General features: G+C 44.4%; 1 protein-coding gene across 6 annotated transcripts in view; it reads right to left on the reverse strand.

The window, feature by feature from the left end:
• The window catches only part of LOC115154471 (unconventional myosin-Ic), a 39,681-nt gene that overhangs the window by 4,865 nt on the left and 21,711 nt on the right, over positions 1–13,105 (reverse strand). For 5 of the 6 annotated variants that reach the window (XM_029700735.1, XM_029700731.1, XM_029700729.1 and 2 more), the window contains 23 exons: positions 10,895–11,053; positions 9,834–9,949; positions 9,414–9,612; positions 8,937–9,017; positions 8,497–8,676; positions 8,296–8,394; positions 7,890–8,003; positions 7,714–7,785; positions 7,304–7,423; positions 7,087–7,172; positions 6,660–6,765; positions 6,465–6,545; positions 6,248–6,339; positions 6,008–6,102; positions 5,610–5,656; positions 5,340–5,420; positions 4,951–5,056; positions 4,749–4,866; positions 2,964–3,077; positions 2,758–2,834; positions 2,458–2,526; positions 2,049–2,293; positions 1,782–1,865 (listed from right to left, as the gene is read on the reverse strand). In XM_029700735.1, the coding sequence (XP_029556595.1) occupies positions 1,782–1,865; positions 2,049–2,293; positions 2,458–2,526; positions 2,758–2,834; positions 2,964–3,077; positions 4,749–4,866; positions 4,951–5,056; positions 5,340–5,420; positions 5,610–5,656; positions 6,008–6,102; positions 6,248–6,339; positions 6,465–6,545; positions 6,660–6,765; positions 7,087–7,172; positions 7,304–7,423; positions 7,714–7,785; positions 7,890–8,003; positions 8,296–8,394; positions 8,497–8,676; positions 8,937–9,017; positions 9,414–9,612; positions 9,834–9,949; positions 10,895–11,020 (2,508 nt within the window). In that variant the 5' untranslated portion in view covers positions 11,021–11,053. Of the gene's footprint in view, positions 1–1,781; positions 1,866–2,048; positions 2,294–2,457; positions 2,527–2,757; positions 2,835–2,963; positions 3,078–4,748; positions 4,867–4,950; positions 5,057–5,339; positions 5,421–5,609; positions 5,657–6,007; positions 6,103–6,247; positions 6,340–6,464; positions 6,546–6,659; positions 6,766–7,086; positions 7,173–7,303; positions 7,424–7,713; positions 7,786–7,889; positions 8,004–8,295; positions 8,395–8,496; positions 8,677–8,936; positions 9,018–9,413; positions 9,613–9,833; positions 9,950–10,894; positions 11,054–12,573; positions 12,676–13,105 lie in introns of those variants that run through there. The other variant, XM_029700734.1, reaches the window with a different exon arrangement.

Raw genomic sequence — 13,105 nt, forward strand, 5'->3', positions numbered from 1 at the left:
TGGAGAAAGAGACAGAAGGAGAGACATGTAGAGTTGGAGAAAGACAGAAGAGACATGTAGAGTTGGAGAAAGAGACAGAAGAGACATGTAGAGTTGGAGAAAGAGACAGAAGAGACATGTAGAGTTGGAGAAAGAGACAGAATGAGAGACACGTAGAGTTGGAGAAAGAGACAGAAGGAGAGACATGTAGAGTTGGAGAAAGAGACAGAAGGAGAGACATGTAGAGTTGGAGAAAGAGACAGAAGGAGAGACACGTAGAGTTGGAGAAAGAGACAGAAGGAGAGACATGTAGAGTTGGAGAAAGAGACAGAAGAGACATGTAGAGTTGGAGAAAGAGACAGAAGGAGAGACACGTAGAGTTGGAGAAAGAGACAGAAGGAGAGACATGTAGAGTTGGAGAAAGAGACAGAAGGAGAGACATGTAGAGTTGGAGAAAGAGACAGAAGAGACATGTAGAGTTGGAGAAAGAGACAGAAGGAGAGACATGTAGAGTTGGAGAAAGACAGAAGAGACATGTAGAGTTGGAGAAAGAGACAGAAGAGACATGTAGAGTTGGAGAAAGAGACAGAAGAGACATGTAGAGTTGGAGAAAGAGACAGAAGGAGAGACACGTAGAGTTGGAGAAAGAGACAGAAGGAGAGACATGTAGAGTTGGAGAAAGAGACAGAAGGAGAGACATGTAGAGTTGGAGAAAGAGACAGAAGGAGAGACATGTAGAGTTGGAGAAAGAGACAGAAGGAGAGACATGTAGAGTTGGAGAAAGAGACAGAAGGAGAGACATGTAGAGTTGGAGAAAGAGACAGAAGGAGAGACATGTAGAGTTGGAGAAAGAGACAGAAGAGACATATAGAGTTGGAGAAAGAGACAGAAGGAGAGACATGTAGAGTTGGAGAAAGAGACAGGAGAAGGAGAGACATGTAGAGTTGGAGAAAGAGACAGGAGAAGGAGAGACATGTAGAGTTGGAGAAAGAGACAGAAGGAGAGACATGTAGAGTTGGAGAAAGAGACAGAAGGAGAGACATGTAGAGTTGGAGAAAGAGACAGGAGAAGGAGAGACATGTAGAGTTGGAGAAAGAGACAGAAGGAGAGACATGTAGAGTTGGAGAAAGAGACAGAAGGAGAGACACGTAGAGTTGGAGAAAGAGACAGAAGGAGAGACATGTAGAGTTGGAGAAAGACAGAAGAGACATGTAGAGTTGGAGAAAGAGACAGAAGGAGAGACATGTAGAGTTGGAGAAAGAGACAGGAGAAGGAGAGACATGTAGAGTTGGAGAAAGAGACAGAAGGAGAGACATGTAGAGTTGGAGAAAGAGACAGGAGAAGGAGAGACATGTAGAGTTGGAGAAAGAGACAGAAGGAGAGACACGTAGAGTTGGAGAAAGAGACAGAAGGAGAGACATGTAGAGTTGGAGAAAGAGACAGAAGGAGAGACATGTAGAGTTGGAGAAAGAGACAGAAGGAGAGACATGTAGAGTTGGAGAAAGAGACAGAAGGAGAGACATGTAGAGTTGGAGAAAGAGACAGAAGGAGAGACATGTAGAGTTGGAGAAAGAGACAGAAGGAGAGACATGTAGAGTTGGAGAAAGAGACAGAAGGAGAGACATGTAGAGTTGGAGAAAGAGACAGAAGGAGAAAAGGGGAGAAGGAATGGAGTAGGGAGACAGAGAGAGTGAGAGAGAGTGTGTGTAAGAGAGAATAAAATGAATAGAAAGTGGACAGAAATATCCTTTCTATGTGTTCCCGTCAGGTGAGTGACAGTAACAGACAGTAGAGTAGCCTACCTGTTTCTTCCACTCTGGCTGGATCCTCCTGCAGTAGGCCCGCATCATGTTCTGCATACACAGCCTGCACAGGTGCTCTGACGCCTACACAGACATAGGGGCAGATACAAATAAAACATTGACACATTGTATGTACAACAGTCAGACGCATTGCACCATCACACCTTGGCTTATTCTACATTTCCTTCAGTGTGTGTGTGTGTGTGTGTGTGTGTGTGTGTGTGTGTGTGTGTGTGTGTGTGTGTGTGTACTGTGGGGCTGCAGTACCTCAGTGAGGCTAGGTGGGGGGACGGGCCAGCTCTTGTCCAGGACACTCTTGGGCGGGTTCCTAACCAGCGTCATCAGGAAAGAGAAACGCTGATGGTCCAGGAAGTACTCATTCTCTGGACAGCGCTCATAGTGGCGGTAGATGAAGCCCTTGATGAACTTGCGTATGATTTCAGCAGCGTGTCTGCGGCGCCTTGCCTTACGGCGGGATTTCATCCCTCTCCAGGCAGACTGGATCACTAGCACTATATAGAGAGAAAACAATCAGTCATATCCCAGAAACATCCCAACAAGCTACAACTGTGCAGAGCTCAGAAGAGCTCATTCAGCAGAAAGTGGCTGCAGAGTAATTGCTTGAGGAAGCAGTAATTGAGAAGCAGGTAAGAGTATGAGCTGTTTGATCCCTCACCTGCGTTTCTGATGCGGTGGTACTTGGCCCTCTCTCTGTAGCCCCTCCATGAGGTCTGTAGGGTGAGAGCTAGAACAGAGCACAGGAACAGAGCACAGGAACAGAGGAGACAAAATGGTTGACCACAGAACAGACTATATCAATTACATCCTTATTACATTTGCTTAGTGTGTTATACATCCTCATACTTCTGCCAAGGGCAGTTCACTGTTAATCATGATCTATGTTATTTTCTTCAATACATTAATTCCCCCCAAACTAAACAGCCTTGTCATCGTCCTCCCTGCTGTATAGTCTTACCGAGGGCGGGCCTCCTGGCCTCCAAGGCATCTTCAGTGGTGAACAGAGTCTTTGGGAAGCGGATGAAGATCTTGGTCCTGCAAAGAGATTAGAAATTACACATCAACAACATACTGTCTCATGTTTCTCCTCATAACATGACTAAGGCAAATGGAAGTCCCCTTACTTTCCGTTCTCCCTCCCCCTCCCTCCCTGTGTGTACATACTTTCCCAGTTTGTATTCCTCTGGTTTGTAGCCCAGGTGTTGGACCAGAGCGGCAACTCCATCAGCCAGTCTGCCCTGCCAGTTAGGCCACGTCCCGGGACACAGAGACTTGTACCTGTGGTTAAATAAATGTATGTGGTTAATATAGAAACTGTGGTTATAGAAACGTGTAAACAGTCACATAATACATTGCATTCATAAAGTATTCAGACCCCTTCCCCTTTTCCACATTTTGTTACGTTACAGCCTTATTCTAAAATTGATTTAAAAAACTATTTTCCTCATCAAGCTACACACAATACCCCATAATGACAAAGCGAAAACAGTTTTTTAGACATTTTTGCAAATTTATAAAACCATAAAACCATAAAAAAAATGTATTTACATAAATATTCAGGCCCTTTGCCATGAGACTTGAAATTGAGCTCAGGCGCATCCTGTTTCCATTGATCATCCTTGAGATGTTTCTACAACTTGATTGGAGTAAATTCAATTTATTGGGCATGATTTGGAAAGGCACACATCTGTCCATATAAGGTACCACAGTTGACAGTGCATGTCAGAGCAAAAACCAAGCCATGAGGTCGAATTAATTCCCGTAGAGCTCTGAGACAGGATTGTGTCGAGGCACAGATCTGGGGAAGGGTACCAAACATTTCTGCAGCATTGAAAGTCCCCAAGAACACAGTGGCCTCCATCAATCTTAAATGGAAGAAGTTCGGAACCACAAGACTCTTCCTAGAGCTGGCCACTCGGGCCAAACTGAGCAATCGGGGGAGAAGGGCCTTGGTCAGGGAGGTGACCAAGAACCCGATGGTCACTCTGACAGACCTCCAGAGTTCCTCTGTGGAGATGGGAGAACCTTCCAGAAAAACAACCATCTCTGCAGCACTCCACCAATCAGGCCCTTTATGGTAGAGTGGCCAGACGGAAGCCACTCCTTGGGTAAAAGGCACATGACAGCCCACTTGGAGTTTGCCAAAGGGCACCTAAAGGACTCTCAGACCATGACAACCAAGATTCTCTGGTCTGATGAAACCAAGATTTAACTCTTTGGCCTGAATGCCAAGCATCATGTCTGGAGGAAACCTGGCACCATCCTTATGGTGAAGCATGGTGGCGGCAGCATCATCATGCTGTTGGGATGTTTTTCAGCAGCAGGGACTGGGAGACTAGTCAAGATCGAGGGAAAGATGAACAGAGCAAAGTAGAGAGAGATCCTTGATGAAAACCTGCTCCAGAGTGCTCAGGACCTCAGACTGGGGTGAAGGTTCACCTTCCAACAGGACAACAACCCTAAGCACACAGCCAAGACAATGCATGAGTGGCTTCGGAACAAGTCTCTAAATGTCCTTGAGTGGCCCAGCCAGAGCCTGGACTTGAACCTAATTGGACATCTCTGGAGAGACCTGAAAATAGCTGTGCAGCGACGCTCCCCATCCAACCTGACAGAGCATGAGAGGAGCTCCCCAAATACCAAGCTTGTAGCGTCATACCCAAGAAGACTCAAGGCTGTAATCACTGCCAAAGGTGCTTCAACAAAGTACTGAGTAAAGGGTCTGAATACTTATGTAAATGTGATATTTCAGTTTTTTTTTTTTAAATATACATTTGCTAAAATGTCTAATATAATGTTTTTGCGTTAATCATTATGAGGTACTGTGTGTAGATTGATGAGGATTTTTTTTTTTAACCCATTTTAGAATAAGGCTGTAACGTAACAAAATGTGGAAAAAGTCAAGGGGTCTAAATACATTCAGAATGCACTGTATACAGACAAACATACCTCTGTAGGAAGGCTTCGTAGCGTCGGCGGTAGGCAAAGCCAGCTCTTCTGACTCTCAGGTTCTCCATCAGACCCAGATATTTGACCTGGTGTCTGACCAGAGCCTCATCAAACCTCCCTGTTGAGAAAGAATATTACACTGACAGATTGATTGATTGATTGACTGATTGACTGATTGACTGATTTTAAAGTGTATGATTACCTGACTGCTTGGCATCGTTGGGTTTGATACAGCGCACATAGGATGGCTCCTTAGACATCAGGATCTCTATCAGTTTGGCCAGGCTGTTCTTAAACTGAGTGGCCGCCTGCAGAGGGCAGCAGTGAGGTGCGATATCAAACTGTGTGTATTTGTGTGCATGTTAGCTGACTAAACTCCACTTTCAGCACCCAAAGAAAACCCTGTATTTACACATGACATTGCCCCGTGTAAATGTGTGCTATTCTTTGTCGTGTAAAATAATTATTTGGGTGCTAAAATCCAGTCCGCCCACGCTAGTCGCTGCTCAACTCCAATGTAAATCATGGAGTTGACTTTAGTCGGCTGTGAGTGTATATCTGTGTGTGTATGTCCGTGTGCGTGTATCTCACCGTCTCTGGGCGTTTTTGGGTGGTCACTTCCTCTCTGTGGAAGCACTGACTCAGGATTTGGTTATCTGACTGGCATATGACCTGGACAGAGAAAGCACAACACAGAACCATATAAACACACCACACCACACCTGTGGACACTATACTGTATATACCTACTGTAGTGTACACACATAAACAGTGTGAGGGAGTTCTGAGAGAGTTCATGAGTGTGGTGAGTGTGAGAGTGTGGTCTGTGTTCTCATTTCTCTATTGTTACTCCAGCCTCACCTCTTTCAGGTTTCTGTAGAGCAGGTCGGTGTTTTTGTCCAGAAACCCTGTGATGCACAGGAACATAAAACAATACAGAGAGTATTTGTGTGGTTGAAATCAGTGAATTATTTCTTGCAGTTATACCCCAAATATTTCTGTGACCAACTTTTTATTTAGTTTGTTATTTTTTCAGAAGGGTGGTTACAGGTGCAGGTACAGCATTCAGAGTCATATTCATTCAGATATATTCATGTATTCAGTTATCGTGACACTCGAAAGAGGAAAAAAACACACCAGAATTGAATATAAAGATAAAGAACAGATAAGGCGACGCGTTTCAGTGCATGCCACCGGAACTGGTTCCTCTGACACGGAACCGGCAGTTCTACTATTGACTGATTGATTAGCTAGCTCACCATTGACAGTGTAGTTGACCTCTCCTGCATAATGAATCAGTCTGAACTCCTCCCTGCCCACCGCCTTGCGAGTCTTCCCATTCGCCAATTTGTGACTGACAGACATAGAGACAATTCATATCTTAGATACAGAGCCACAAATATACACACAAATACATTTTGGGGTGATGGTGCAAATACACAAACAAAATATGACGTGTGTGTGTGTGTGTGTGTGTGTAAGAGAAAGATTGGACTCACGTGACAAAATGGGCATGGCCTCCCAAAGTCTCCTCGAGCTTCTCCAGGAAGGAGATATCGCTGGGCTCCCCTGGTCTCAAACACTCCTCATCCTCATCAACACATTTCACATTTATACGTTAACATTCAAATAGAGACAGGGAGAGGACAGAGGGAGAGACATACTAGAGAGGAGAAAGACTAAAGAGAGTCTGAAGTGAATGCCAGTCATTCTCACCAGGATGGAGATGAAGCCTTTGTGTTTCTCCTCCACCAGGTCACAGATGATCTTGTTGTCAAAGTACTTCACCGGCTCCCACTGAAATACACAGTTGCATTTAATGAAGTACAACCTCATCACTACATGACAATATGCCTTTCCTAGTATATCTCTATTCTTGTTTTGTCTTTTTCTCTGAGTACACAGACTCACAGTGATGCCCTCTGCTTCATATTCCTCCTGCTCAGACTTGAGGGTGAGCTTGATGAACAGCTGCTGCAGCTTCTCATTGCAGTAGTTGATGCAGAACTGCTCAAAACTACAGGGAGATGGTTAGCATTAGAAAGATGGCACAAAACAACTATGCTACAATATGTTAATTAGGCTGCCTAATTCGGATCTTTGTTTCACTAATTGGTCTTTTGACCAATCAGATCTGATGTGAAAAGATCTGATGTGATTGGTCAAAAGATATCAGAATTGGGTTGACTGTACAAACAAATGGCTAACAAACACACACACACACACACACACACACACACACACACACACACACACACACACACACACACACACACACACACACACACACACACACACACACACATGGTAAGTTAACAGCTAGAATGTTTTCAGGTACCTATTGTGTTGGAAGACCTCAAAGCCGTAGATATCCAGCAGTCCTATGACTGATGACGAGCCCTTACTGCTGTTGTACACTTCATCCTGTAAATAGAACACAATCCACTCAGTTTTGGAGGTAGCAAGCAGCATTACGGTAGCTGGCAAAGAGAGAGAACAATAACTAAGAGTAAATAATAAGTGAATTGTTGTCATGATTGATGTGTGTGAGAGACCTTGAAAGCCAGAGACTGGTTGATCTTCGCCACCAGCCAGGTGAAGGCACGGCCGTACACCGCTTTGGCCAAGGCATCACGGGCTGCCACAGCCTGCTCAAAACTCAACGGGCTTATCATCTGGAACACACACACACATAAGTACGCAGTACACACACATACGTACACACACATTGAAATAAATACTTTCATGTGTTATTTCTGGGCTCAGCTGTACTTTATCAGTACCCTCTCTTTTAAACAAATTAATCAAAATATTCATGCCATACACATCAGTGGCATACTGTATTACTTCTTGGTAAGTGGGATATTAGATTATATAAAATATATATACAATTATATTAAAATTATATCAGCAGGCTACAGGCATAGTTTTGTATGAAGTGAAACATCCCACCATAGACACTCACCTCTTCCCCTTTGGCAGTGAGTTTCTTATGAGTGAGTGCCTCTCTCAGCGCTGGTCCATCCACACCCAACAGCTGCAGAACAAGCAGGAAAAAAATCAACATCTGCCTTTAAAATGGAGAAATAGGGATTGTGTCAGTCTGTGGGAGGGGGTAGAGTTCATGTTAGAAGTTCTAACCTTGGACAGATATGTGAGCTGTGGCTCAGTGGTGATCTGGGTTTCTCCATCCTCCCCTTCTCCAAACTGAGTGTTCCCAAGATGAAGGACACTTGCGATTATATTCAACAGATCCTAGCAGGGAGAGAGAAGAGACACATTTAAACCATGACATTCTCACTGTTTTCAGAGTGAAACTTTGGGTGGGTATTTTCAGTGACATACAGTATGTACACCAGTGGAGGCTGGTGGGAGGAGCTATAAGAGAACGGGCTCATTGTAATAGCTGGGTGTGAACAATTGGAACAGAGTCAAACATGAGGTTTCAATATGTTTGATATCGTTCCATTCATTCCATTATAATGAGCCCGTTCTTCCATAGCTTCCCCCACCAGCCTCCTCTGATGTACACTGAAGTGTTTCTGACCTCCACCTCCTCTTCATGGAAGCCGATGACGATCAGGGCTTTCCTCACTGTTTTCCAGTCATTCTTGTCATTGATGGAGCTCACCCTGGGACAGCAACCCTGAGAGGTACAGGACATCACTGTTAAAATCACTACACACACACACACACACACACACACACACACACACACACACACACACACACACACACACACACACACCTTGACCAGGTAGTGGTATTTCTGAGCATTTCTCTCCAGGCCCAGCTTGCTGAGCTGGTCTTGTTCTCCTCCCTCCAGCAGCTGGTAGAAGATATGGAAGTTCCTCTCTCCGTGGTTCTGGTGCACCACACGAGACTTCTCCAGTAGGTAGTTGAGGATGTGGCCTCCTATTGGTGCCCCCTAGGGGAGGTTAGGGACAGGGACAGTCAAGGTACTGCTGAGGGGGGTCCTACTAGAGCTTCTTAAGCTACATCATGTTTTAGATTCATAGTAAGGCATGCTGTATGGTAAAGCCATGAATGTCACATTTATTAGTCATGCACAATCTTTTGATGGAATGGCGTTCTGTAGAGATAGTATGGCATGAGTGTCAGCGATGGTAGACCTATGTGTGGGAAATCCCTCAACCCAGGAGCTAAAGGAAGGGAAAACAGGCTTACCCTGAAGTCAAACTGGACATCCATGTATTTTCCAAAGCGGCTGGAATTGTCGTTTCGCAATGTTTTGGCATTACCAAAGGCCTGCAGAGAGAGAGCCAGGAAAAGAGAGAGAGAGAGAGAGAGAGAGAGAGAGGAAGTGAGTGTGGGAAACAACAGAGATAAGATCAAACACAGCTGAGAGAGAGGAAACATTAACAGTACAGTAATAGCATGTTCACAGCAGCACCTATCTATTGTTATGGCTTTGTCAGAGATTGGTTCAAAATATGCAATGGATCAACATGCTTTCCCTCATCCACTAATAGAGTTACTTCTCTGAAGGAACGTTATTTTGTAGTGGGCCATTCATTTATCTCATTAATGTTACACCAGTCTCAGTACCCCTGCTATAAATGTCCTTCCTCCTCCAGAGCCTATAGAGGTGCTCATAGGAAGAGATCCTGGGAAGGGGATCTTGGGAGGGGGCGGGGTGTGTACCTCAAGAACAGGGTTGGACTGCAGCAGCCGGTCTCGGATCGTGCTCATGTGGTCAGTGACAGGGCAGGTAGTGGCGTAGTACTGGAGGATCTTCTTGGAGGCCTCGGTCTTCCCTGCTCCGCTCTCCCCAGAGATCAGGATACACTGGTCCCTCCTCTCAGTCCGCATGGCCCGGTACGTGTTGTCTGACACCGCATAGCTACAGGATAGAGAAACAGAGGGGTGGGATACAAACATGATGTCAGCTAGTGATTGGGCTCACACTGGTGTATTCACATACAGTGGATCACCATCTGATAGTAAACATACACTACATATGGTAAATGTAATGTTCCAGAGCACATTCACATATACACACACTCATTCTGGTCCTGCTGGGTCAGAGAAAGGTTAAGGATCAGGGGTCAGAGGGTGACTTACATGTGGGGTGATATCTCGTAGAAGCTGACCCCTCGGTAGCGCTCCATGTGTGCCTTGGAGTAGATCTCCAGGTCCTTGTATGGGTTCACTGATACCAAGACTGACCCTATGTAGGTCTGACAGGGAGACAAGACCCGCACACTGCAGTCACCAACCCCTCTAATACCCCACAAAAACACTGATATAAAAAAATCTACCAATAGCAAACATTATGTTAAAGCTACAGATGTAGGATCTTCATTTCAGCCAGATTGCTACAGCTGTCACGTCCTGACCATTGAGTGCTCTTATTTTCTATGGTAGAGTAGGTCAGGGCGTGACTGGGGGGTTTATTCTAGTTAAATTTTTCTATGTTGTTTGGGTCTAGTTTCTGTTTTTCTATGTTGGGTTTTTTGGATGATCCCCAATTAAAGGCAGCTGGTCACCGTTGTCTCTAATTTGGGATCATATTTAAGTAGTTGTTTTTCCCACCTTTGTTTTGTGGGAGATTATTTTGAGTTAGTGCATGTAGCACCTCTTCGTCACAGTTTGTTGTTTTGTTTATGGTTTATTGTATGTCTTGCATAGTTTCACATTATAATAAAATATGTGGAATGATATTCACGCTGCGCCTTGGTCCGTTCCTATACACAATCGTGACAACAGCAGGGAAATGATCATGCAGCAACAGGAAATGTGAATTTTTCTGTGGATTATAATGATTGGACATTTTTTGTAGGGTACAACGCAAATCAAGTCAAACATTATGTTAAAGCTACAGATGTAGGATCTGAATTTCAGCCGGAAAACTATCCTGCGGCAACAGGAAATGTGAATTATTCTGTGGATTATAATTATTGGACATTTTTTGTAGCGTACAAGGCAAATCAAGTTGAAAAAATGTAAGTGGAAAATACAAACTTTAGAAGCCTTTTTAAACCTCGAATCCACTACAAGTTTGCATTCCTGCAGTGCAGGAAAATTCTCAGCAACAAAAGAGTGATCCAATTGAGATCCTACATCTGTATGCAGTCATTTTTATGATAAGATTTCCATATATCCTATATGATATGATTCTTTACATAGATGAGTTTCTCTCCAAAGCGTCGGCGCAGGTTCTCAATGAAGGCCGCCTCGCTAGTGTAGTTCTCCAACAGCACAAAGTCCTGCACCCCCACCCTGTCCCGGGCTGTCAGAGTACTCTCCATAACTCTATGAACTCTGCCCTCACCTCCCACCTCCTATAGAGAGAGAGAGAAAGGGAGGGGGATAGAAGGGGGAAACATCATTGCCTGCCGCTCTTTCCCAGATACATACAATCCCAAATAATATAATATAATAATTATAATAAATGCAATTTAGCAGACGCTTTTATCCAAATTGAAACCCACCACCATGCACTTCAACTAGAATTTTTTTTTATTTTTTTTTTATCCCATTTTCTCCCCAATTTTGTGATATCCAATTGGTAGTTACGAACTTGTCTCATTGCTGCAACCCAACGGGATCAGGAGAGGCGAAGATTGAGATATGCATCCTCCAAAACATGATCCGTCAAGCCGAGCTGCTTTTTAACACACTCTCTTAAAGGTGCAATATGCAGAAATCGCTCCGCAATTTCCTGGTTGCTAAAATTCTAATATTTTGCCTAATTTCAGTGTATGTGACAAAACAAGCATTCAGAGTGTAAAGAATCATTGTACCATCTAAACCGCTGTGAAATATATTTTCAATAACCAAGAATATTGTATTTTCAGCTGTTTGAAGCTGGTGTACAAAACCAAAAGTTAAAGACGCAAAAACGAGACTTAAGCATGGGAAGCATAGAAATAGAGCACATAGAACAGATCTACCGCTTCTTAGACTTGCGTTCAATGAGAATGGCATATCTCTAACTCACATTTCTATGTGAATTTTGTCAGATTTGGTGACATATTGCAGCTTTAACCCAGAAGTCAGCCGAACCAATGTGTCGGACCAACCACCGTCCGACTGACGACCGAGTCAGCTTGCAGGCGCCTGGCCTGCCACAAGGAGTTATTAGAGAGATGAGCCAAGGAAAGCCCTGCCGGCAAAACCCTCCCCTAACCCGGATGGTGCTGGCCAATTGTGCACCGCCTTTTGGGGCTCCCGGTCACAGATGGCTGAGATTGAATTCCAGGCTGTAGTGGCGCCTCAAGCATTAGACTGCTGCCCACTCAGGAGGCCGACCTGATATAATTTGATAGGTATAAGCAATATGTTAAAATCCTCACCTTGCCCTTTGATAGGCTAGGAGGAATTCCTCATATCGCTTACACCAATCCAAACCTCTTAGATCTACACAAGTGCATGGAGGGTAGGGCAGAGGGTCGAGTTGGGATTGGGCGTATACTGACAACACTACAGCACTGCAAATAAACACCTCCACAAGAGGCTTGTCAGGAACAACCATATCAACCAGAGGAAAGCACACACAGGACGTTCAGACATGCAGAACATAAATCAAACAATGAAGCCATTTCAATAATCCTTAATATAAACAGTGTCTCTAAGATCCTCTATTGTGTGATTGTGAGATAGCGTATTGGGATGTATATACAGTAAATACAGGCTTTAGCGCCAGTCAGGTTCTGACCAATGCTGCTAAAGAAGTGTGTGTACATGTAAACCCTGGTATTCTGACGACAAACAGAGCACAGACAAGAAATAATACCCAGAGAAGTTCACCGACATGTTAATCCGAAAATATCAGAAGAGAAGAGACAAAAAATATACCTACCGTGAATTGGTGTGTGCATTATCCAGTTACGACTACTATTATCCACCAGTACAGAACAGAAATGTCAAGGCTACGTCCTGCAATCCAGCACCGTTCTACTACAACCAATCACCGTCTAGTCTGTTTGATCACTCACTGTATCAGGTGTAATCATTTGAAGTGCGTAAGCAAACCCCCTAACACACACACACACACACACACACCAAGACACACTGGGAGAGGAACAATGGGGTCAGGGGCTTTGGGAACACAGTCCTCTCAGGGGTGTTGTTAGGGGTTGGTTAATGTCACTAACTGGTCGTTATCTCTGAACGCTTAATGGTGGAAAATCCTTGAAACAACACAAGGACAACAGTGGAGTGAAGCCAAGAACTATGAGCATGGGAAAGCCAGGAGACACTTCCACTCTGCACTCCTACCCAGCCCCCCTCTACCTCAGAGTATTGTTCTCGCAGGTGGCCTTCCTGCAGAAAGTAAAACACACAGAGGAATCCCCTCACACACACACACACACACACACACACACACACAC

Source organism: Salmo trutta, chromosome 19, assembly GCF_901001165.1.
Source record: "Salmo trutta chromosome 19, fSalTru1.1, whole genome shotgun sequence".
NCBI lineage: Eukaryota > Metazoa > Chordata > Actinopteri > Salmoniformes > Salmonidae > Salmo > Salmo trutta.